The sequence below is a fragment of the Nerophis lumbriciformis genome, linkage group LG13 (assembly GCF_033978685.3).
Source record: "Nerophis lumbriciformis linkage group LG13, RoL_Nlum_v2.1, whole genome shotgun sequence".
NCBI lineage: Eukaryota > Metazoa > Chordata > Actinopteri > Syngnathiformes > Syngnathidae > Nerophis > Nerophis lumbriciformis.
In genome coordinates, this window is record NC_084560.2 from 33,703,415 (window position 1) to 33,729,998 (window position 26,584).

At 41.1% G+C, this 26,584-nt stretch overlaps 1 protein-coding gene and 1 long non-coding RNA gene across 2 annotated transcripts in view; one reads left to right on the forward strand and one right to left on the reverse strand.

Annotated features, from left to right (window-relative positions):
* The window catches only part of itga4 (integrin alpha 4), a 47,785-nt gene that overhangs the window by 18,280 nt on the left and 2,921 nt on the right, over positions 1 to 26,584 (forward strand). The window contains exons 6-25 of the mRNA XM_061970974.2: positions 1,027 to 1,094; positions 1,166 to 1,298; positions 5,872 to 5,957; positions 6,038 to 6,100; positions 7,517 to 7,657; positions 7,747 to 7,855; positions 10,958 to 11,052; positions 11,120 to 11,210; positions 11,276 to 11,321; positions 11,395 to 11,543; positions 11,604 to 11,758; positions 11,826 to 11,978; positions 17,291 to 17,367; positions 17,529 to 17,670; positions 17,736 to 17,837; positions 17,903 to 17,979; positions 18,045 to 18,134; positions 23,586 to 23,673; positions 23,737 to 23,844; positions 26,334 to 26,459. Coding sequence (XP_061826958.2) covers positions 1,027 to 1,094; positions 1,166 to 1,298; positions 5,872 to 5,957; positions 6,038 to 6,100; positions 7,517 to 7,657; positions 7,747 to 7,855; positions 10,958 to 11,052; positions 11,120 to 11,210; positions 11,276 to 11,321; positions 11,395 to 11,543; positions 11,604 to 11,758; positions 11,826 to 11,978; positions 17,291 to 17,367; positions 17,529 to 17,670; positions 17,736 to 17,837; positions 17,903 to 17,979; positions 18,045 to 18,134; positions 23,586 to 23,673; positions 23,737 to 23,844; positions 26,334 to 26,459 — 2,099 coding nt within the window. The remainder of the gene's footprint in view (positions 1 to 1,026; positions 1,095 to 1,165; positions 1,299 to 5,871; positions 5,958 to 6,037; positions 6,101 to 7,516; positions 7,658 to 7,746; positions 7,856 to 10,957; positions 11,053 to 11,119; positions 11,211 to 11,275; positions 11,322 to 11,394; positions 11,544 to 11,603; positions 11,759 to 11,825; positions 11,979 to 17,290; positions 17,368 to 17,528; positions 17,671 to 17,735; positions 17,838 to 17,902; positions 17,980 to 18,044; positions 18,135 to 23,585; positions 23,674 to 23,736; positions 23,845 to 26,333; positions 26,460 to 26,584) is intronic.
* LOC133613440 (uncharacterized) lies at positions 16,451 to 26,438 on the reverse strand. The gene is made up of 4 exons (XR_009816447.2): positions 26,320 to 26,438; positions 21,755 to 21,959; positions 17,542 to 17,724; positions 16,451 to 17,359 (listed from the first exon to the last, which is right to left on the reverse strand). It is a non-coding gene; the product is annotated as an uncharacterized lncRNA (long non-coding RNA).

Here is a 26,584-nt window from a genome sequence, read left to right on the forward strand (position 1 = left end):
TCCACACTGTCTCCATGTTGCCTCCACACTGTCTCCATGTTGTCTCCACACTGTCTCCGTGTTGTCTCGGTGTTGTCTGTGTCGTCTCCGTGTTGTCTCCATGTTGTCTCCACACTGTCTCCGTGTTGTCTCCATGTTGTCTCCACATTGTCTCCGTGTTGTCTCCACACTGTCTCCGTGTTGTCTCGGTGTTGTCTGTGTCGTCTCCGTGTTGTCTCCATGTTGTCTCCACACTGTCTCCGTGTTGTCTCCATGTTGTCTCCACACTGTCTCCGTGTTGTCTCCATGTTGTCTCCACACTGTCTCCGTGTTGTCTCGGTGTTGTCTGTGTCGTCTCCGTGTTGTCTCCATGTTGTCTCCACACTGTCTCCGTGTTGTCTCCATGTTGTCTCCACATTGTCTCCGTGTTGTCTCCACACTGTCTCCGTGTTGTCTCGGTGTTGTCTGTGTCGTCTCCGTGTTGTCTCCATGTTGTCTCCACACTGTCTCCGTGTTGTCTCCATGTTGTCTCCACACTGTCTCCGTGTTGTCTCCATGTTGTCTCCACACTGTCTCCGTGTTGTCTCGGTGTTGTCTGTGTCGTCTCCGTGTTGTCTCCATGTTGTCTCCACACTGTCTCCGTGTTGTCTCCATGTTGTCTCCACATTGTCTCCGTGTTGTCTCCACACTGTCTCCGTGTTGTCTCGGTGTTGTCTGTGTCGTCTCCGTGTTGTCTCCATGTTGTCTCCACACTGTCTCCACATTGTCTCCATGTTGTCTCCACACTGTCTCCGTGTTGTCTCCACACTGTCTCCGTGTTGTCTCCACACTGTCTCCGTGTTGTCCCCATGTTGTTTCCACACTGTCTCCATGTTGCCTCCACACTGTCTCCATGTTGTCTCCATGTTGTCTCCATATTGTCTCCACACTGTCTCCATGTTGTCTCCACACTGTCTCCATGTTGTCTCCATATTGTCCCCATGTTGTCTCCACACTGTCTCCATGTTGTCTCTACACTGTCTCCTATGTCGTCTTCGTGTCTTCCAGACCACCAGAGGAAGTTCGGGGAGGAATACGGCTCATGTCAGGCCGGCATCTCCAACTTCCTGACTGAGGTCAGTGTTTCCTGTCCTCCCTGCGGTACAACATGTTCCCTGTCAAGCATTGACAGACTTTTATTCCTCAGGACCTGATCATCATGGGCGCTCCAGGCACGTCTTATTGGACGGGTTCAGTCCTGGTCTTCAACACGTCCAGCAGCGTCATGTCCGCCTACTTGGACGACGACTCGGCAGCCGTGGGTTTCGGGAGCTATTTGGGTGAGTGTGCGCACGTGATGCCTTCAGGGACACGCTGTGAAGTCACTTTCCAAGATGAGACCGTCACATGATGTTTGCTACTTTATTATGGCAGCCCGAAGCCACTTCATTCATCTTAGCTAGCACGACGCTAACATCAGCTTCATGTGTGATGTGACCTTTCACAGTCACTTTCAGTAACAATCTCTTTTGTGTGCTAACAGATTCAGCCAAGGACATTTAGACCACACCGCTGTCTCCAATGTTGACTTGAAGTTAAAAATTAGCTCCTTTTGGGGGAAAAATGCTAACTCTTCTTTGTAACTTTAACATCAACGTGCCATAACAAAATCTGCTGTACAAAGTACCACAGATGCTACTGCTAACAAGCACTACTAGTTCTACTGCTACATGCTACCATCTACTGCTAACTATGCTAATGCTACAGTTAACTCATAATAATAGTGTTACTTGAAGAACTAATGCTGACTCTTAAGGCTAGAAAACAACATGTTTAACAGATGTTAGCACTACTGTGACAGTTAATGCTAACTTCTAAGGTTAAAAAACTACGGTCAACAGATGCTAGTGCTACTGGAAGAGCTTTATTCTAACATCTAAGGCTAAAAAACCACATAGTTAACGGAGACTAGCACTACTGTAACAACTAATGCTAACTTTTAAGGCTAGAAAACAACAGTCAGTTAGCAGATGCTACAGTTAGCAGATGCTACTGCTAACACACACTACTACTTCTACTGCTAACTATGCTAATGCTACAGTTAACTTTTGATTGATTGATTGATTTAAACTTTTATTAGTAGATTGCAAAGTTTGGTACATATTCCGTACAATTGACCACTAAATGGTAACACCCGAATACGTTTTTCAACTTGTTTAAGTCGGGGGTCCACGTTAATCAATTCATGGTAAAGAGTAAGAGCTTTATTCTAACATCTAAGGCTAAAAAACAACATAGTCAACGGAGACTAGCACTACTGTAGCAACTAATGTTAACTTTTAAGGCTAGAAAACAACAGTCAACTGAAGCTAGTGTTATTGTAATAGCTTAAGCCACAAGTCTCAAACTCAAGGCCCGGGGGCCAGATCTGGCCCGCGACATCATTTTATATGGCCCGCAAACACCTGGAAATGATATGTGTCAATAAAGTACGTAATATTTTCTCACTAGATCTAATTTTTTATTTTTTTTTTGACAGAAAAAATATATGTACTGCTTGAAATTGCATACCTTTTCAACTTTAATATTATCCAATATTTCAACAAATATTACAGTGTATTATCATACTTTCCAAACATGTTTTTGTCTTAATAAAAATACTAAATTTTACAGCAAACTAACCATCAAATTAATAAAAATTACAATACATTTTACGTTCTTTACAGCATATTACTGTAAAGTGAAAAAAAACTACTACTTTTTTTTTTGCGTTAAAATTCTGTTGACTGACCTGCCAGTTTTTGACTGTAAAATCTACGGTGGTTGTTTTTGACGTTGTATTACTGTAAATGGAAAGACGGTACAATTGTTTTTACGGTACAAAAACTGGCAGCTAAGTTGCCAGGATAAAAAAAGAACTTGTACTGTTTTTCCATTAACAACATAATGTCGTAAATACCAATGTAAATTTAACACAAAAATTCTGGCAACTAAACTGCCATATTTTTCCGTGAACCCCCCAAAAAAACAATGATATTGTTTTTCCATTTACCGTAAAATGTTGTCAAAAAACAAACAAACACTATTTTACAGTAAGTTTACTTAAAACAATTTATATAATTAATAATGAAACCCAGCGCCAAATTCATACTACTACAAGAATGAAAACCAGTTTGATAATCCCTGGTTTAAGATCACTTCTAAGGCTAAAAAAACAACATAGTCAACAGAGACTAGCACTACTGTAACAACTAATGCTAATTTTTAAGGCTAGAAAACAACAGTCAACTGAAGCTAGTGTTATTGTAATAGCTTAAGCCAGTGTTTTTCAACCACTGTGCCGCGGCACACTGGTCAGTCTGGTGTGCCGTGGGAGATTATGTCATTTCACCTATTTGGGTTAAAAATATTTTTAGCAAACCAGTAATTAGAACCCGCAAATAATGTGCCGTTGTTGAGTGTCTGTACTCTCTAATGCTCGGCAGCGTAACCATGTAATACTCTTTCATATCAGTAGGTGGCAGCATTGAGCTAATTGCATTGTCGTGATCACAATATGCAGATGACAGCGGGAGGCAGCGTGAAGGTAAAAAGGTATCTAATGCTTAAACCAAAAATAAACAGAAGGCGAGTGCCACTAAGAAAAGGCATTGAAGCTGAGGGAAGGCTATCATACTTGCCAACCCTCCCGATTTTCCCGGGAGACTCCCGAATTTCAGTGCCCCTCCCGAAAATATGCCGGGGCAACCATTCTCCCGAATTTCTCCCGATTTCCACCCGGACAACAATATTGGAGGCGTGCCTTAGAGGCACTGCCTTTAGCGTCCTCCACAACCTGTCGTCACATCCGCTTTTCCTCCATACAAACAGCGTGCCGGCCCATTCACATAATATATGCGGCATTTACACACACAGAAGTGAACGCAAGGCATACTTGATCAACAGCCATACAGGTCACACTGAGGGTGGCCGTATGAACAACTTTAACACTGTTACAAATATGTGCCACACTGTGAATCCACACCAAACAAGAATGACAAACACATTTCGGGAAAACATCGGCACCGTAACACAACAGAACAAATACCCAGAACCCCTTGCAGCACTAACTCTTCCGGGACGCTACAATATACACCTCTACTACCACCAAATCCCCCCCTCCCAACCCTGCCCTCCCCACCTCAACCCCCCCCCATCTCCTGAATTCGGAGGTCTCAATGTTGGCAAGTATGGAAGGCTATGCAAAATTAAACTAAAACTGAACTGGCTACAAAGTAAACAAAAACAGAATGCTGGACAACAGCAAAGACTGACAGCACGTGGAGCAGAGAAGGCGTCCACAAAGTACATCCGAAGACGACATGACAATCAACAATGTCCACACAAAGAAGGATAGCAACAACTTAAACAGTCTTGATTGATAAAACAAAGCAGGTGCGGGGATTAGCGTTTAAGGAAGACATGAAACTGCAACAGGAAAACACGAACAAAACAGGAAAAGCCACCCAAAACAGGAGCGCAAGACAAGAAGTAAAACACAACACACAGGAAAACAGCAAAAAACTCAAAATAAGTCACGGCGTGATGTGACAGGTCGTGTTTGAGACAAGAGCTATATTGATGCATATTTGGTTATGGTTTGAATTCATATCCAACAATTGCGACAACGATTTTTTTACTGTCAACTGAGTTTCGTTTTTTAATGATTTCTGCTGGTGGTGTGCCTCCGGATGTTTTCAATGAAAAAAACTGTGCCTTGGCTCAAAAAAGGTTGAAAAACACTGGCTTAAGCTAACTTCTAAGGCTACAAAAACAACAACATAGTCAACAGAGACTAGCACTGCTCTAACAACTAATGCTCACTTTTAAGGCCAGAAAAGGAGATAGTGAACAGATGCTAGTGGCAGTGAGCCATTATCAACAAAGTAAACATGTCTCACCTTGAGCGCTAACATTGACGTTGGAGACAGCTGTTGACTTTCCCTTAGCGAATCACAATCAATCAGTAACCGTTATTTAGGAACATTTACTTCCTTGAAACGTGTACATATTAATTAGAGATGTCCGATCATATCGGACTGCCGATATTATCGGCCGATAAATGCTTTAAAATGTAATATCGGAAATTATCGGTATCGGTTTCAAAAAGTAAAATAAATGACTTTTTAAAACGCCGCTGTACGGAGTGGTACATAGACATAGGGAGAAGTACAGAGCGCCAATAAACCTTAAAGGCACTGCCTTTACGTGCCGGCCCAATCACATAATATCTCTGGCTTGTCACACACAGAAGTGAATGCCAGCATACTTGGTCAACAGCCATACAGGTCACACTGAGGGTGGCCGTATAAACAACTTTAACACTGTTACAAATATGCGCCACACTGTGAACCCACACCAAATAAGAATGACAAACACATTTCAGGAGAACATCCGCACCCTAACACAACATATATACAACAGAACAAATACCCAGAATCCCTTGCAGCACTAACTCTTCCAGGACGCTACAATATACACCCCTCCCCCCACCTCAACCCCGCCCACCTCAACCTCCTCATGCTCTCTCAGGGAGAGCATGTCCCAAATTCCAAGCTGCTGTTTTGAGGCATGTTAAAAAAAAAAAAAGCACTTTGTGACTGCAATAATAAATATGGCAGTGATATGTTGGCACTTTTTTCCATAACTTGAGTTGATTTATTTTGGAAAACCTTGTTACATTGTTTAGTGCATCCAGCGGGGCATCACAACAAAATTAGGCATAATAATGTGTTAATTCCACGACTGTATATATCGGTATCGGTTGATATCGGAATCGGTAATTAAGAGTTGGACAATATCGGAATATCGGATATCAGCAAAAAAGCCATTATCAGACATCTCTAATATTAACATTCCTCTTTGATGTTCTAGGTTATTCCGTAGGAGCAGGTCACTTCCTGAACGCTGCTAGCTTAGAGGTGGTGGGCGGAGCTCCACAGTACAACCAGAGGGGCAAGGTAGCAGCTGCCCCACCAATCAACACTTGAAGAGGGCTTCATGAAGTCAACTCATGCAACGTTTTTTGTATTTATCTCAGGTGTTTATATTGTCTGTGGACGGCAACATGCTGCGTGTGCTCGCTCACGTGGCAGGAAGTGAGGTAAGAGCTTTGACTTCCTGTGGAAGGGGGTTGGGGGGCGTGGTTAAAGGTTAACCCTTGTGTGGTGTTTGGGTCCGTGGGACCCCTTTTCATTTTTTTATTAAAAGAAAAATTATACAATTAATTAATTTTTCAAACTGATACTCACTGACTTTGGCTCATTTTCTGTGAAGAACATATATTAAGAATACATATTTAATGACCACACACACATCATACACCCCCCCTACACATTTCTATTACATATAAGATGTCCGGGTCTACTGGACCCGGGGCTAATAGAAGTGTGGAAATTGATGTTCTGTGTACCACATGCACCCACCCACCATACTTGCCAACCCTCCCAATTTTTCCGGGAGACTTCCGAATTTCAGTGCTCCTCCCGAAAATCTCCCGGGGTAACCATTCTCCCGAATTTCTCCCGATTTTCACCCGGACAACAATATTGAGGGCGTGCCGTGATGGCACTGCCTTTAGCGTCCTCTACAACCTGTCGTCGCGTCGGCTTTTACTCCATACAAACAGCGTGCCGGCCGAGTCACATGTTGTATGCAGCTTTTGCAGACACGTAAGTGACTGCAAGACATACTTGATCAACAGCCATACAGGTCACACTGAGGGTGGCCGTATAAACAACTTTAACACTGTTACAAATATGCGCCACACTGTGAACCCACACCAAACAAGAATGACAAACACATTTCGGGAGAACGTCCGCACCGTAACACAACATAAACACAACAGAACAAATACCCAGAATCCCTTGTAGCCCTAACTCTTCCGGGCTACAATATACACCCCCGCTACCACCAAACCTTGCCCCCCCAAACCCGCCCACCTCAACCCCCCCCCCCCCCCCCCTCCCATCTCCCGAATTCGGAGGTCTCAAGGTTGGCAAGTATACCACACACACACACACACACACACACACACACACACAAACACACACACAGCAGGCCTAGACAGGAGGAGGACAGAGTGTAGGTACACAGAACATCAGAGGGTAAAATGTGCGAGAAAATGAGAGCAGACAGTGTTGACAAACAATGTTGCAACCTTGTGTGGGAACACAAAAGAAGAATCCCTGTGGGATGCAGAAACTGGCAGAGAAATTTTCCGTGCAACGTTCATATTGTCGTTACTCAGCCAGCGTTTATGGGTCTGATGGACCCGTTGCATTTTGTGGCTTTTAATGCCTCACAATCAAACACTTTTATGTTAAAATACTGAACAGATGTTTATTGGGATATGGTAAACAGCTGTTCAGTATTTTAACATAAAAGTGTTTGATTGTGAGGCATTAAAAGCCACAAAATGCAACGGGTCCATCAGACCCACAAACGCTGGCTGAGTAACAAGAATATGAACATTACACAAGGGTTAATAATAATAATAATAACAAAGTGTGTTTTTTAGTTGGGCTCGTACTTCGGCGCCAGTGTGTGCGCCGTGGATCTGAACGCCGACGGCCTGTCAGACCTGTTGGTAGGCGCTCCCATGGCGACGGGCCATAGCAGAGAGGAGGGGCGTGTCTACGTCTACATCAACCAGGGACAGGTGAGCGCACATACATTGCCGCCATTTTTGTCAAAACATCAAAACAACAAACGTGAGCACAATTTTAACCACGACGTGCTGTGTCAAAGGCCAAGCTACTGGAGGCGGGGTTTCAGCTGAGCGGCAGCGACGCCTACGCCGCCCGCTTCGGTGAGACCATCGCTGACCTGGGAGACTTGGACGATGACGGTTACCCCGGTAACGACCACTAATTCTGCTGTAGCTACTGCCGTTTCTATAGCAACTTTTGCTGGTGCTAGCTAAAAGTGTTAGCGCTACGTGAGTTAAACGTCCACAGTGGGACGCTCTCCAAAATGTTCCCACTGGAAAATCATGTCAATAGAAATAATCTGTTTGTTCAATGTGCTGCGCTAGGTTAGCGACAGATGCTAACAGTTTACTGCTTCCTCCCACACAAACACAGTTTGTACATTTTCATTAGCTAAATGCTACTTCTTGATAGTTTGTACATTTTCATTAGCTAAATGCTACTTCTTGATAGTTTGTACATTTTCATTAGCTAAATGATACTTCTTGATAGTTTCTACATTTTCATTAGCTAAATGCTACTTCCTGATAGTTTGTACATTTTCATTAGCTCAATGCTACTTCCTGATAGTTTGGACATTTTCATTAGCTTAATGCTACTTCCTAATAGTTTGTACATTTTCATTAGCTAAATGCTACTTCCTGATAGTTTGTACGTTTTCATTAGCTTAATGCTACTTCCTGATAGTTTGTACGTTTTCATTAGCTTAATGCTACTTCCTGATAGTTTGTATATTTTCATAAGCTAAATGCTACTTCCTGATAGTTTGTACATTTTCATTAGCTAAATGATACTTCCTGATAGTTTGTACATTTTCATTAGCTAAATGCTACTTCCTGATAGTTTGTACATATTCATGATCTTAATGCTATTTCCTGATAGTTTGTATATTTTCTTTAGATAAATGCTACTTCCTGGTAGTTTGTTCATTTTCATTAGCTAAATGCTACTTCCTGATAGTTTGTACATTTTCATTAGCTCAATGCTACTTCCTGATAGTTTGTACATTTTCATTAGCTTAATACTACTTCCTGATAGTGTGTACATTTTCATTAGCTAAATACTACTTCTGATAGTTTGTACATTTTCATTAGCTAAATGCTACTTCCTGATAGTTTGTACATTTTCATTAGCTTAATGCTACTCCCTGATAGTTTGTACATTTTTATTAGCTAAATGCTACTTCCTGATAGTTTGTACATTTTCATTAGCTAAATGCTACTTCCTGATAGTTTGTACATTTTCATTAGCTAAATGCTACTTCCTGATAGTTTGTACATTTTCATTAGCTAAATGCTACTTCCTGATAGTTTGTACATATTCATTATCTTAATGCTACTTCCTGATAGTTTGTACATATTCATTATCTTAATGCTACTTCCTGATAGTTTGTACATTTTTATTAGCTTAATTCTACTTCCTGATAGTTTGTACATTTTTATTAGCTAAATGCTGCTTCCTGATAGTTTGTACATTTTTATTAGCTAAATGCTACTTCCTGATAGTCTGTACATTTTCATTAGCTTAATACTACTTCCTGATAGTTTGTACATTTTCATTAGCTAAATGCTACTTCCTGATAGTTTGTACATTTTCATTAGCTAAATGATACTTCCTGATAGTTTGTACATTTTCATTAGCTAAATGCTACTTCCTGATAGTTTGTACATATTCATTATCTTAATGCTATTTCCTGATAGTTTGTATATTTTCTTTAGATAAATGCTACTTCCTGGTAGTTTGTTCATTTTCATTAGCTAAATGCTACTTCCTGATAGTTTGTACATTTTCATTAGCTCAATGCTACTTCCTGATAGTTTGTACATTTTCATTAGCTTAATACTACTTCCTGATAGTGTGTACATTTTCATTAGCTAAATACTACTTCTGATAGTTTGTACATTTTCATTAGCTAAATGCTACTTCCTGATAGTTTGTACATTTTCATTAGCTTAATGCTACTCCCTGATAGTTTGTACATTTTTATTAGCTAAATGCTACTTCCTGATAGTTTGTACATTTTCATTAGCTAAATGCTACTTCCTGATAGTTCGTACATTTTCATTAGCTAAATGCTACTTCCTGATAGTTTGTACATTTTCATTAGCTAAATGCTACTTCCTGATAGTTTGTACATATTCATTATCTTAATGCTACTTCCTGATAGTTTGTACATATTCATTATCTTAATGCTACTTCCTGATAGTTTGTACATTTTTATTAGCTTAATTCTACTTCCTGATAGTTTGTACATTTTTATTAGCTAAATGCTGCTTCCTGATAGTTTGTACATTTTTATTAGCTAAATGCTACTTCCTGATAGTCTGTACATTTTCATTAGCTTAATACTACTTCCTGATAGTTTGTACATTTTCATTAGCTAAATGCTACTTCCTGATAGTTTGTACATTTTCATTAGCTAAATGCTACTTCCTGATAGTTTGTACATTTTCATTAGCTAAATTCTACTTCCTGATAGTTTTTACATATTCATTATCTTAATGCTACTTCCTGATAGTTTGTACATATTCATTATCTTAATGCTATTTCCTGATAGTTTGTACATTTTCATTAGCTAAATGCTACTTCCTGATAATTCGTACATTTTCATTAGCTAAATGCTACTTCCTGGTAGTTTGTACATTTTCATTAGATAAATGCTACTTCCTGGTAGTTTGTTCATTTTCATTAGCTAAATGCTACTTCCTGATAGTTTGTACATTTTCATTAGCTCAATGCTACTTCCTGATAGTTTGTACATTTTCATTAGGTTAATGCTACTTTCTGATAGTGTGTACATTTGCATTAGCTAAATGCTACTTCCTGATAGTTTGTACAATTTCATCAGCTAAATGCTACTTCCCGATAGTTTGTACATTTTCATCAGCTAAATGCTACTTCCTGATAGTTTGTACATTTTCATTAGCTAAATGCTACTTCCTGATAGTTTGTACATTTTCATTAGCTAAATGCTACTTCCTGGCAGTTTGTACATTTTCATTAGCTTAATGATACTTCCTGATAGTTTGTACATTTTTATTAGCTAAATGCTACTTCCTGATAGTTTGTACATTTTCATTAGCTTAATGCTACTTCCTTGTAGTTTGTACATTTTCATTAGCTAAATGCTACTTCCTAAAAGTTTGTACATTTTCATTAGCTAAATGCTACTTTCTGATAGTTTGTACATTTTCATTAGCTAAATACTACGCGTGGAGACAAGTTGTGTGCGTTGTGTAATGTGTGTGTAGATGTGGCCGTGGGCGCCCCCCAGGAGGAGGAGCTCAAAGGTGCGGTCTACATCTACAACGGCAGACAGGAAGGCATCTCGCTAACACCGTCACAGGTACACTTGTTTGCATGGCTAACAGCTAAGCTAACCCTCACACACGTCCCTGGCGTTATGTCTGCAGAGGATCACCGGCTCCTCGCTGGGTCGCGACCTCAGGATGTTCGGACAGTCGCTGAGCTCTGGCGTTGACGTCGACGACAACGGTTACCAAGGTAACTCGGCTTGTTGATGCCGTCATTATCTTACGCGCGCTAACTGGCTAGCTGGTGTGTCGCAGATGTGGCGGTGGGGGCGTTCCTCTCGGACGCGGCCGTGGTCCTCAGGTAAACGACAGCAGACAGGAAGTCGTGACGTAGCAGGGAGAGGAAGTGGGATAAAAGACTGATGCGCTTGCAGGACGCGCCCTGTGCTGCAGGTGGCGGCGTCGCTCATGCTGCCCGAGCGCATTGACCGGCGGGTGGCGCTGTGCGGGAACCACATGACCGTGTGCGCCAACGTCACCGTCTGCTTCAAGGTCACGTCCAGGCAGTATAGAGGAGCCATAGGTGAGCGCAGTTAGCGTAGCACGGTGCTAACAAAAAGCTAACCATTCTTCCCCCCCGCAGAGCTTCAGTACAACCTGACCTCTGACCTCCTCCACAAGCCGTCCTTCCCTCACCGCTTTTATTTCCACGGTAACGGCTCGTCCAACAGCACCAAGGGGCGCGTGCGGGCGCGACTCGGCCAGCTGACGTGCACAACTCACCTTGCTTACCAGAGGGTAACGACGTCGACCTTGTCGTGATGCCAGCCGGGCGCTAACGGCGCTAACGTCTTTGTCCTCGCAGAAAGACGTGAGGGACATCTTCACGCCGCTCCGCTTTGAGGTGTCCTACAGCCTGAGAGAAACAAACACAAACAAACCAACGTCCAAACTCTTTCCTCCATTGAAACCCATCCTGAGGAGGGGGGCGGGGCCTCACAACACCGTCACCAACCAGGTAGTGCTCGCTCGTGCTAACTCAAACCTGCTAACAGGTATTGCTAACAATAAACTTAACACGTTACTACTAACTTCAAGCAAGTATCACTTTGTGCTAACATTAAAAAGTTACTAGCTAATGCTAACTCAACTTGCTAACTCCAAGCCACAGAGGTGTGGACTCGAGTCACATGACTTGGACTCGAGTCAGACTCGAGTCATGAATTTGATGACTCTAGACTCGACTTGACAAAATGTAAAAAGACTTGCAACTCGACTTAGACTTTAACATCAATGACTTGTGACTTCACTTGGACTTGAGCCTTTTGAATTGACATGACTTGACATGACTTGCTACTTTCCCCAAAACCCAAAGATGAAAAAGTTATTCGGGAGCGCTCCGTATTTTTCATTGTGTACTTGTCTATCAGCGTTGCGTGTGTCAGCTGGTGTGGTCTCAGTACAACAGCCAATCAAATTAGATCTACTTTGTTTTCATCACACAGCATCCATCCAATCAAATTGCAGGACAACCAACGAAGAAGACATGTCCAAACCACACGCCAGTGAACAAAAAATGATACCTAAAATAATTTTGTTTGGGTATAAAAATTACGAGGTGGTCAACACAAAACGGTTTGCAGTATGCAACACATGCGGTTCGAAAATTACTGATGGAGAGGCAACAACTTCCAACTTCGTCCGGCATTTGAAGTTGCACAAAGAACGGTAAGTTTTGAATGTAAGATAACGTTTATTGGCTAAGTAATGTGACTTTTATTTGCTGTGTAAAATCAGTGAGGCTGTAAACTCACTGCTAACGTTATAACGTTATTGCAAACACGGGAATCTGTTGCAGTTCACTACCTTATTCATACTTTTTGTTCAGTGATTTTTTTCAAGCAAGGTTACGTTAGTCAATATATCACACGTAACGTTAGACGGCGGTCAGCAGCACCGCGTATTTTAGCCACCTAAAAAAAGACAAAAATAGTAAAATAAAGGTCAGTTAAAATGTATACTATATTATGAATATGTGTACCGTTTTAGCTAGCTTTCTGACATACTGTTGGTTGTTTACCTCAGTGGTCCCCAACCACCGGGCCGCGGCCCGGTACTGGTCCGTGGATCGATTGGTATCGGGCCGCACAAGAAATAATTTTTTTTTCTTTTCTTTTTTTAATTAAATCAACATAAAAAACACAAGATACACTTACAAGTAGTGCACCAACCCAAAACAACTCTCTCCCCCTTTTTGTTCTGGGCATTGAACATGAAGACTCTTCCTTCACTGTTCCGAGTGGCCATGAGAGTCTTGGCAGTGCCTGCCTCCAGTGCTCCAGTGGAGCGAGTTTTCAGCCATGGTGGCATCATACTACGCCCCCATCGTGCACAAATGACTGACAGACTCTTGGCTAATTTGGTCTTTTGCAAATGCAATGCAGCATAGGGCCCTGACATATAAAAAGTACAACTTTTTTGTTATGTTCACGTATATGTCATGTTTTTTCAATGTTAACACTTTTGTACAAATAAGTACATTTGCACTTTATTTTTCAATGTGTTTGTTCTGTAAAGGAATGAGTTAATGTTTAAAATGACTGGTTAATAGTGCTATTATAAAGTGCAATGTCAGCACAATTTTCTTTCCTGCAATTTAAAATGCACTTGTTTTAATAAATAAATACAGCGTTTGAAAAGCATATACAATCTGTGTTAATATATTAGTCTGTGGTTAAAAGGACTTGAAAGGACTCGAAACTCAAAATGCAGGACTTAGGACTTGACTTGAGACTTTCCAGTCTTGACTTTGGACTTGACTCGGGGCTTGCCTGTCTTGACTCGGGACTTGACTCGGACTTGAGGGCAAAGACTTGAGACTTACTTGTGACTTGCAAAACAATGACTTGGTCCCACCTCTGCCAAGCCATTTGCGGCCCACAGCTAATGTTTTAAAGGCTCACGGCACATTCTAAAACTACTATTAAAATAAACAAAAACATAACAAAAGTGAAATGAAAAGCTTAAAAGTGAAGTGTAATTTAGAAAAATTGACAAATAAAACAAAGCTGTTTTTTTTTCTTTCAAACTGTCATTGCTCAAAACATAATATTGAATCAAAATCAATGTTATTATGAATTATTGACCTATCCGAGGTTCCAATTGCTTCACATCAAATATTCCACTTTGAAAAATATTTTTGGTGGAAGATTTTGCAAATTTTGTGTGTTTGCCATTAAAAACATAGTTTTGTTTGACAAAAAAGGGCAGAAAACAAACAAACAAAAAAACAACATTTAAAAAAAACCTAAAACATTTTGAAATGAGGGATAGATCTGAAGTTGATGTAGACTCCAGAGATTTAAGCGTTAAATATAAAATGTATGTATGCCCTGGCACACCATTATCATCATTTCATGACCCAAGCAAAATACTTTTTACACTTTTATACTGAAATAAATACACCTACAACTTATTAAATAAAAACATAGAAAAAACTACCAGCAGTGGTAAAGTTTAGATCCATGAAGGAAAGAAGTGAATGAATGTTTATAACTGAATACATTTACATATGTATACACATTTGTTTTATTTTTTAATGATTTTTTTTAATGAATTAAGTAACGTTTATGACCACCTTTTTCCAAAACACAATATAGAATGTGAGATATAACAGGACAATGCATACGTTTATCATTTTCTTTCAAAACGCTTACAAAAAAGTGGGACCCCAAAAATTTACTGTGGGACCCCATTTTTATGACTTGATGGGGTCCCTGGGACCCCATTTTGAAAATTCCTAGCGCCAATACTGCTGTCAACAGAGGAGAAAAAATGCTTTATTTGAATAAATATATTATTTATAAAGCAAGTTCGAGTATCATTGGCAAATTTTCGCCTCGTCGCGGCCTTGGTGTGCTGCCCGCCTTGGCATGCATATGTGTCCTCTTTTTGGGATTTCAGAATATGGTCAGCCTAGTTAGCATCTACTGCTAACATCTAACGGCTACATACGAGTGCTAATGTTTAGCCGTTACCGTCTAATGCTAACTCCCACGGTGTCAGAAACCACTTCCTGTCGGCTCACAGGGCCAAACAGGAAGTATGACTGTGTTGTTGGTCATGTCAGTGGAAGAGGCCAAAGGGGACGAAGTGCATCGGGAACTCAGGGTGAACCCTGTGTGTGTGTGTGTGTGTGTGTGTGTGTGTGTGTGTGTGTGTGTGTGTGTTCTGGCAATTCTTACTTAATGGGGACATCGCTCTGTTTACACAGTCACCTTGAGGGGACCTCTGACGGTATGGGGACAAAAAAACAGGTCCCCTAAAGGTAAACCTTTTTAAATGATAGTCAGATCCATTCTGAAGATGCCTAAGTGATTTTTAAGCTTTGGCCCATAAAACATGTTTACTGAAAAGTAAACATGTTTAACATCTAATTTGAACTTCTTTTTTTTTTTTTAATGGTGCAAATTAGTGTGAATTATGCAAAATTATTTAAATTTGGTCCCCATGAACCATATTAACTCTTTTTCCCCAGGGTCCCCAGTAAGAATGATCAGCACATTACTTCATCACATACTTGCCAACCCTCCCGAATTTTCCGGGAGACTCCCGAATTTCAGTGCCTCTCCCGAAAATCTCCCAGGACAACCATTCTCCCGAATTTCTCCCGATTTCCAGCCGGATTTAAGGCACGCCCCCTCCAGGTCGGTGCGGACCTGAGTGAGGACAGCCTGTCGTCACGTCCGCTTAGCCAACCAAAAAGTAACCACAGAATTCTATACGGTATAATGTTCAGTGGTTACTTTTTGGTTGGCCAACGGTTTACGTAGTATTGCGCACCCTGACGGCAAGTGTGGGAGTCGATTCTGAAGTATGAAGTAAAGAGACGTAATTACGTCACCTCGCCTGGTTATTGACTCCAACCCAGAATATTACACTGCCCATACCTATGCTCCTTCAAAGGCTGTGCTACTGGCTGCAAAGCATTGCACTTTCAAATACAACAATGACTACAGAGGAGTATTATGTGTGTATAGGTGTAAATAAATGAACATTGAAATTCAAGTATTTATTTTATTTATATGTATATATATATATATATATATATATATATATATATATATATATATATATATATATAATAAAATACATATATATATGTATGTATTTTATTTATATGTATATATATAATAAAATACATATATATATATATATATATATACATATATATATATATATATGTATTTATATATATATATTAAGTTAAAGTTAAAGTACCAATGATTGTCACACACACACTAGGTGTGGCGAAATTTGTCCTCTGCATTTGACCCATCCCCTTGTTCAGCATATAGCTAGAATTTCCCGAAAGTCAAGTATTTATTTTATTTATATATATATAAGAAATACTTGAATTTCAGTGAATTCTAGTTATAAATATACTCCTCCCCCCTTAACCCCGCCCCCGGCCCCCCCAAAATCTCCCGAATTTGGAGGTCTCAAGGTTGGCAAGTATGCTTCATCAATCCAGAGATTTAAAGACGTGTATGAGCTAACTGGGCAGTGGCCATTTTACCTCTTTTTGTTTATGTCTCCACAACCTGTAGAAAGGGTGGTCCCCACAAAAACTTGGTCCCCATTCAAAATGATAACCAGAAAGTGTGTATGTGTGTGTGTGTGTGTGTGTGTGTGTGTGTGTGTTCTGGCAATGCTTACTTAATGGGGACATTGCTCTGTTTATGTCACCTTTAGGGGACCTCTGACGGTATGGGGACAAAAAAACAGGTCCCCTAAAGGGAAACCTTTTTAAATGATAGTCAGATCCATTCTGAAGATGCCTAAGTGATTTTTAACCAGTAAAACATGTTTACTGGTTAGTTCGAGTGTGCGACATTTATACAGCAGCCCCCTCATCGGGCTGTAGCTGGTACATTTAAGCGGTGAAACTTCCTATGAGAGGACAGCTGTAGTGCTGTATTCTGTGGATCATGTCATATTTAATTTTAATTTAAACTTTTTTTTTAAATTTTTTTTTTAATGGTCCTCAGTAGTCACGTACAAACTTGTGTGAATTATGCAAAATTATTTAAATTTGGTCCCCATGAACCATATTAGCTCTTTTTCCCCAGGGTCCCCAGTAAGAATGATCAGCACATTACTTCATCAATCCAGAGATTTAAAGACGTGTATGAGCTAACTGGGCAGTGGCCATTTTACCTCATTTTGTTTATGCCTCCACAACCTGTAGAAAGGGTGGTCCCCACAAGTGATGATCAAAAACTTGGTCCCCATTCCAAATGATAACCAGTATGTGTGTGTGTGTGGCAGACACGCTTCGCTCGGTCCTGCTTCCTTCCCAACTGCTCCACGGACCTGCAGCTGTCAGCGACACTCGTGCTGCCGCAGTAAGAAAGAACGTGAATACAACTTGATGTTGTTGTGATTTGACAGTCATCAACTGTGTGTGTGTGTGTGTGTGTGTGTGTGTGTGTGTGTGTGTGTGTGTGTGTGTGTGTGTGTGTGTGTGTGTGTGTGTGTGTGTGTGTGTGTGTGTGTGCGTGTTCAGACAGCACCAGTACTTTGCGTTGGGTTCTGGCCGCTCCTTCCTGTTGAACACGTCGCTGCTGGTGGCGGGGGACGACGCCTTCCTGCCTCGCCTCACGCTGCGTTTCCCCGACGACGTCCACTACGTCAAAGTGCTGCACGAGGTGAGTGGAGCGCCCCGATTGGTCCAACGTGGCCCGCCCCCTTACAGCAGCTGTCTGTCATGCAGGAAGACACGGCGGTGAGCTGCGACGTCACACAGGAAGTGAACGGCACCACGGTGGAGGTGTCCTGCAGCGTGTCCGGCATCATCCTCACGTCTCACTCGCTGGTAAGACCACCGCGGTTTTTTTTTTTAAGTTTACAGACTATTTGTATTTTTATTTTAATTTGTAGGTGAACATCAGCTTCCTGTTGGACGTCAACCAGAACGCCACACCCGGTGACATCGTCATTCACGCCAACGCCAGCAGGTGTCGTAAGAGCACAGAACGTATTTTCTTTCAGAGGTGTTGAAGTGTTGTGTTTTATTTCTCAGCGACAACTGGGAGAGTTGGGAGTATCTCCATGACAACGCTGTCAGCTCCGTGCTCCCTCTCAAATACGCCGTCGACGTCCACGTTCACGGGTGACACAATAACACATTCATTAACGCTTTGGAGTCCAGGGTACCGTATTTCTCGGGCCATAGGGCGCACCGGATTATAAGGTGCTCTAAAGGGGTCGTATTATGATTTAAAACACTTCCTTGTGGTCTACACAACATGTCATGGTGGTTCTCTGGTCAAAATATTGCAGTGGGCGGGTCTTACTTACGTGCCTCCACTACGACAGCCTCATCTTTGTTGTAGCTTTTAGCGCTTCCATAGCGAGTTTACTGACAGATACAAGTTAGAGCTGGTAATAGGAATGGCAACAGCGGAGGATGAATTCCCCGCAACAAGAGGGCAGAGAAAAAGAAGAAGGTATTGACTACGACTACAATGGCGGACGGGCGGCTTATGCAGATCCCAAATACACATCAGCAGGTACCAATAGGTATGAAAAGTTGGTTTTGCATAATATTGCAAAACAAAACGCCAGACAATATGTCTCCTAATAGGTGCCATTTTGGAGTTCTTATACACACCATGACAATAACGTATGTTGAAGCACAGTACGTCTGACTATGGTAGTCGTAATGCGCCGTCAATCTATCAAGTGGTGCAGCTTTATAGTATACCAAAGTCGTACTAAAACATTTAGATAGATTTTTGACCACCGTTTGTAATGTTCTATATTCTCAATGAAACATCAAAGTTTAGGTGTTGCTTACTTATCTCCTAGTGTTATTTATTGAACAGGCGTCAACTTGCAGTTTATATGTATATCTTACCATTACACTATGTACCAAATAAACTTGCTTCAAGGTCGGTAAGCCCAAGCAGAATAATACGTACATTAGGCGCACCGGGTTATAAGGCGCACAGATATTTAAGAAAATGAAAGTATTTTAAGTGCACATGTAGTCCAAAAACTACTTTACATTTATTTTTCACTGTAATTACTGTTTTTTGTCTTCTTGGTTAGTTCCTTTTTTTTGTACGTCATGCATTTTTTTTATTTTGACAAAGTATATTTATACACATTTTATTTTGACTTATTTAGTCATAGTATATTTATACACATTTTATTTAGACATACTATATTTATACACATTTTATTTTGACTTATTTAGTCATAGTATATTTATACACATTTTATTTAGTCATAGTATATTTATACACATTTTATTTAGACATAGTATATTTATACACATTTTATTTAGACATACTATATTAATACACATTTTATTTTGACTTATTTAGTCATAGTATATTTATACACATTTTATTTAGTCATAGTATATTTATACACATTTTATTTAGACATAGTATATTTATACACATTTTATTTAGACATAGTATATTTATACACATTTTATTTAGACATACTATATTTATACACATTTTATATATATATACACATTTTATTTAGACATACTATATTTATACACATTTTATTTTGACTTATTTAGTCATAGTATATTTATACACATTTTATTTTGACATAGCATATTTATGCACATTTTATTTTGACATAGTATATATATATATATATACACACATCAGTATAGCCTGACTATTAACGGGGGTCACATCCCGAGACCACCTGCAAATGACGGACAAAATGCAAGTCTGTGATACGCCCATAAAAATATATATTTGACTTGGGATCAACATTTTTAATAACAATCAGTGTTGCGATGATCGGATTCAGATCCAGAATTCTCTCCCGCCATTCTTCTTCACTCGTGAAGCAAAAATTCATAGAATCATAATCAAGGTTTCAGTCCTAAATATTGCTCACATACTTAAAAGGGCCATTTAGGTGTGAAGTATCATTTTTAAATATGTTTATATTTACTGTATTTTCTGGACTATATAAGCCGCACCCACTAAAATTTAGAAAATAAACATAGTTTCCATATATTAGTCGCACCGGACTATAAGGCACAGATATATACGTTGTGAAATTAGTTATTTACACAGAAATATTTATTTACATACCTTAATTGTTTCCAAACGGTGTCTGTAACACGGCAGTAAAACGGCTGATCAAGCAAAACAGAAGTCATCGTCATGGACTCACTGGCTGCACAAGCTAGCTCTCCAATCAGCTAAACAGACTCAATAACTCTATGGTGACGTTTTGGTGAATTTACTGAGGAATTTGTGAAACTGAAACAATACAAAAAGAATGCCGTTGTAGGTTAATAATACTAACACAGACACTCGTAAATGCGTTAGCATATTAGCTAATGCTAACTGATTACATTACGATAGCACAAACAAATATGCATGAAAACAGCCTTACAGACATCACACATGGTACAGTTTAGTAAGTATGAATTGTTTTAGTTACATTGTAAAACTTACAAATAGAGATGTCCGATAATGGCTTTTTTGCCGATATCCGATATTCTGATATTGTCCAATTCTTAATTACCGATACCGATATCAACCGATACCATATATACAGTCGTGGAATTAACACATTATTATGCCTAATTTTGTTTTGATGCCCCGCTGGATGCATTAAACAATGTAACAAGGTTTTCCAAAATAAATCAACTCAAGTTATGGAAAAAAATGCCAACATGGCACTGCCATATTTATTATTGAAGTCACAAAGTGCATTATTTTTTTTAACATGCCTCAAAACAGCAGCTTGGAATTTGGGACATGCTCTCCCTGAGAGAGCATGAGGAGGTTGAGGTGGGGGTCGGGGGTAGCGAGGGATGTGTATTGTAACGTCCCGGAAGAGTTAGTGCTGCAAGGGGTTCTGGGTATTTGTTCTGTTGTGTTTATGTTGTGTTATGGTGCGGATGTTCTCCCGAAATGTGTTTGTCATTCTTGTTTGGTGTGGGTTTACAGTGTGGCGCATAGTTGTAACAGTGTTAAAGATGTTTATACGGCCACCCTCAGTGTGACCTGTATGACTGTTGACCAAGTATGAATGGCATTCACTTCTGTGTGTGACAAGCCGTAGATATTATGTGACAGGGCCGGCACGCAAAGGTAGTGCCTTTAAGGTTTATTGACGCTCTGTACTTCTCCCTACGTCCGTGTACACAGTGGCGTTTTAAAAATCATAAATTTTACTTTTTGAAACCGATACCGATAATTTTGAAACCGATACCGATAATTTCCAATATCACATTTTAAAGCATTTATCGGCCGATAATATTGTCAGTCCAATATTATTGGACAAACGTTGCTTGGAGTGATGAATTAAGAATCCATATGAGTAGAAATGCTATGGAGGGCTAAAAGTCAGAACAGCACTTTACTTCCGGTTGAAAGCTCAAAAAAGAAGAGCACTGCAGCACCTGCTGTGAGCGAACTGTCTTTGCTTGTTTTTGTTTTTTTTAGCTATTTGCATTACGGCCGCCAGCAAAGAAAAATCCACAAATTAGCCGCACTGTTTTATAAGCCGCAGGTTACAAAGCGTAGGGGGGAAAAAGCGGTTTATAGTAGGGAATTTGACAAATGTGGGCTGTTGGCAACTTTGACATGGATGCCGAGAGGGCGCTTACTTTCCGAAGGGTAAGCGTTATTCTAGGGCTCAACAATGAATGGGATTTGAATCTCTTCAGGTTTACACCAGACACTTTTTAACCTTGAGCGAGTTGCAAACATTTGACATGATGAAAGTAGAAGTACTCACCACTCGTCAATGGGAGTCACGGGCTAGCCTTTAGCTTGTTCGTAGGTGGTGGCCCCGCCTCCATTTCCTTATAAAGCGGCTAGCGGTGGTCCTCTGGTCCAGGCCAGCTCCTTGTTGTCCTCCATAGTGGACTTGTGTTCCTTTCAAAGACTGGCTCGTCACGAGGGCCCAGGCAACAACGTTTTTTGTCATTGCGCCAAAACTCCTAGAGACAAAAAAATGGCTATTTTGGAGGCACCCAACACAAAATGTCAAAATTGACCCTCTGGCACTCCTTTGAAGATTTGAACAAACAGATTCACGTATCGTCACGGAAACCGCAGGAGACGTCTATCATGAAACAAACAGGAAGTCGGCCATCTTGGTCCCCGTTCGTTATTTTGGGGGGAAAAAACAGGGTTGGTACTTAAAGGAAGTCCTCCTACGGACTGTGACCAAATGAGCTGACAGACACTCGATGGAGTAGCGAAGGGCTTTTGACCACACCATAGGACATTATGAACTTGGCTCCACAAACGCCGACTTGATCAGAATATTTCCATGTGCAAGGAGACCCTCAAGTCTAGATCGGTCGTGGGCAAAAACTGCTCCTCTCAAGATGATCAGGGGCCGTATTTATCAAGCGTCTTAGAATTACTCCTAAGAAATCTGCTAAGAGTTGACTTATGAGTAAAGAAATTATTCGCTGAAAGCTGCACTTAAAAGTTAGTTATCCAGCGTCTTACTCACACTTTCAGCAAAGTGTAGGACTGAATCTTAAGTGTCACACTCAGAGCTGAATTACGACATTACTATGTGCCGTAAACTGAATTTTAGGTGACGTCATTTCTGTGTCCATAGAAATGACCAATCACGGAAGGGAATCCCTTGTCTAAGAATAAAGAAATATCTTTGAAATATTTAAGTGGACAATGGGAGTGTATATTTTGACAATAAACTACAAAATAATACAAAACAAACAAACAATATTGGCAATGAATCAAAAATAAATGTTTCCTTTTCTTTCCAATTCTTTTCCCAGTGGCGAGATATCGAAGCATTGTGATGACCTTTAGTTCTGCTGTGAAAGCTCAGTTGTGTGATGTTGCTGATGAGATGACGCCCCTTATTATTAAATCTGTGACAAAAATAATACCCGCTCTGTCTAAACGATACTGTTTGATCAGCTGCTCAATAACCTCAAACAAAGCCAGGACATCCTTCCGCTCCCTGAACGTTCGCGCACGTCTCTCTCGCCTCAGTGCCATCCCCCGCTGGCAACTCCTAACCACTTAGGACACCTCTGAAGGTCTCTTAAATATCGTGGAGAGTAGGAGTGATTCTTAGACTTAAGAAAGATGATAAATAGCTTTTATTCTTAAGTTTGAGAGTAGGACTAAATTTCGCAAATTCTCAGGACTTAAGTGTAAAATGGCACTCTAAGACGCTTGATAAATACGGCCCCAGATCTCCTTCCAAACTGATAGGTTGGAATCTTATTATGACTGATCAATGATATCGACACCAATGTCGCTCTCCTGTGGTGGGAAATTATAACATCTTCCTTCCACATGCTCCTATCATCCTGAGATTTTTGTTGGTGGGTCGTGACGTGAATGCATTCGTCACGCCAACTCGCATGAACCTCCAGGTGCGAGGGGGGAACGACATCAGAACTCTGGTTTTGCTGTACCAATTTTCAGCGAATTACGACTCGTGGGCAGAGAGAAGTCTGCACTTTTCAGGCTTATTGACTGCAGATAGCAACATATGGACTCCTTAGTGTTACACACACACGCACAGTTGTGTAGTGTAAGACTTGTGTACAATGACGTCATCTTTGTCTTTGCAGTTTTGTGACTCCCACCTCCTTCCTGTTTGGAGAGGAAGAGCAAATACATGTGGACTGTTACCAGCAAGTATTGAACTACACCTACAAGGTAACACACATCCAGGTGTGCTTCACCTGGGCAGTCTCCTACCTCCGTATTGTGTGTGTGCAGGTGTTAAACTCCGGAGTCAGCAGGTCAGTGGACACGGTGGTGGACATCTCTCTGCCCAAGCTGCTGACCCCCCACCCTCACAGATTGCTGCAGGTGGTGGACTGGCAGGTACACACTTCTCGGGGGGCGGGGTGTTATATGAGGGGGGGGCATGAGAGGCAATAGCGTATACCTTGACACTTACAGAAACATGAATAAATCTCACTTCAAGGGGGCGTGAACAAATTCTGTCCCCTAGAAAATGTAAGTGTGAACAAGTTCCAAACATCCCCTTTAATGCATTGCTTCTTAAATAGTGAGGAGGGTCCCAGGTAATAGCATCTTTAGTAAAGATTTATGTTGACGTAAAAAACAAAAACATTCACTTCAAGGGGGCGTGAATAAATTCTGTCTTAAAAAGTGGGGCACGCACCTCTGGGGCTGCAACATGAGGTGGGGGTGAGAGGCAATAGCGTATATCTTGACATACAAATAAATAAACAAACACTCACTTCAGGGGGGCGTGAAAAAATTCCGTCCCCTAGGAAAATGTACGCGAGCAGGTTCTAAACATGCCCTTTAACCTGAGGGGTGGACGCCGTAAGGAAAGGGGGGCGTGAGAGGCAATAGCATCTTTAGTAAAGATTCATGTTGACATAAACAACATAAACATTCACTTCAAGGGGGCGTGAACAAATGCTGTCACCTAATGTAAGTGTGAACAAGTTCCAAACATCCCCTTTAATGCAATGCTTCTTAAATAGTGAGGAGGGTCCTAGGTAATAGCATCTTTAGTAAAGATTTATGTTGAAATAAACAACATAAACATTCACTTCAAGGGGGCGTGAACAAATGCTGTAACCTAATGTAAGCGTGAACAAGTTCCAAACATCCCCTTTAATGCAATGCTTCTTAAATAGTGAGGAGGGTCCCAGGTAAAAGCATCTTTAGTAAAGATTTATGTTGACGTAAAAAACATAAACATTCACTTCAAGGGGGCGTGAACAAATGGTGTCACCTAATGTAAGTGTGAACAAGTTCCAAACATCCCCTTTAATGCAGTGCTTCTTAAATAGTGAGGAGGGTCCTAGGTAATAGCATCTTTAGTAAAGATTTATGTTGACATAAAAAACATAAACATTCACTTCAAGGGGGCGTGAACAAATAGTGGGGCGGGCGCCATGAGGTGTCGGGGCCAGGGGGGCGTGAGAGGCAATAGCATCTTTTAGTGTGAGTAAAGATTTTTCTTGACATATATATAGATAAAACAAAATAAACATTAACTTTAAGGGGGAGTGAAAAAATTCTGTCCCCGAGAAAAATTTAACTGTGAGCAAGATTTGAACTGCCCTTTTAATGCAGTGCTTCTTAAAAAGTGGGGCACGCCCCCCCTGGGGGGGAACATGAGGTGTCGGGGCTATGGGGGCGTGAGAGGCAATAGCATCTTTTAGTGTGAGTAAAGATTTTTAGTGACCCATATATACTGTAGATAAAACAAAATAAACATTAACTTTAAGGGGGCGTGAAAAAATTCTGTCCCCGAGAAAAATTTAACTGTGAACAAGATTTGAACTGCCCTTTTAATGCAGTGCTTCTTAAAAAGTGGGGCACGCCCCCCCCCCCCCCTGGGGGGGCAACAAGAGGTGCCGGGGCCAGGGGAGCGTGAGAGGCAATAGCATCTTTTTGTGTGAGTAAAGATTTTTCTTGACACAAAGATAGATAAAATAAAATAAACATTAACTTTAAGGTGGCGTGAAAAAATTCTGTCCCCGAGAAAAATTTAACTGTGAGCAAGTCTTGAACTGCCCTTTCAATGCAGTGCTTCTTAAAAAGTGGGGCACATCCCCCCCTGGGTGGTCAACATGATGTGTCGGGGCCAGGGGGGCGTGAGAGGCAATAGCATCTTTTAGTGTGAGTAAAGAGTTTTCTTGACATCCATCTATCCATCCATTTTCTACCGCTTATTCCCTTTGGGGTCGCGGGGGGCGCTGGAGCCTAGCTCAGCTACAATCGGGCGGAAGGCGGGTTACACCCTGGACAAGTCGCCATCTCATATATATAGATAAAACAAAATAAACATTAACTTTAAGGGGGCGTGAAAAAATTCTGTCCCCCGAGAAAAATGTAACTGTGAGCAAGATTTGAACTGCCCTTTTAATGCAGTGCTTCTTAAAAAGTGGGGCACCCCCCCCCCCCCCCTCCCCCCCAACATGAGGTGTCAGGGGAAGGGGGGCGTGAGAGGCCATAGTGTATATCTTGACACATACAAATAAATAAACAAACACTCACTTCAGGGGGGTGTGAAAAAATTCCGTCCCCTACGAAAATGCAAGTGAGCAGGTTCCAAACATCCCCCTGTAACCTAAGGAGGGGGCGCCGTAAGGGAGGGGGGGCGTGAGAGGCAATAGCATCTTTAGTAAAGATTGATGTTAACACATACAGATACAAATTAAAACATAAACTTTGGGGGCTGAAAAAAATCTGTCCATTAGAGGCACATGGCAGAAAACGATTGACAACCACTGGCTTAGATAAACAGGAAGTAGTAGCTCATGTGTGATTTGAGCCCAGGTGAGATTTTGTGGTCATGTGACGTCTACACACCTTCTGCTCCACAGGTGTCACAAGGGGCCTGCACCGTCAGCGGCGACACCGTCTCAGTCCTCGATGACTGCGACGTCCCTCAAGCGTCCTTCATCAAACAACTGGTCTTCTTCTTCTCCTCCACCTCCACGCGCACCATGGTACACACACACACACACACACACACACACACACACACACACACACACACACACACACACACACACACAACCGCATTTATTGACTACTTCATACGTTGACCGCACAAAAAGATGCTAACGTCAAA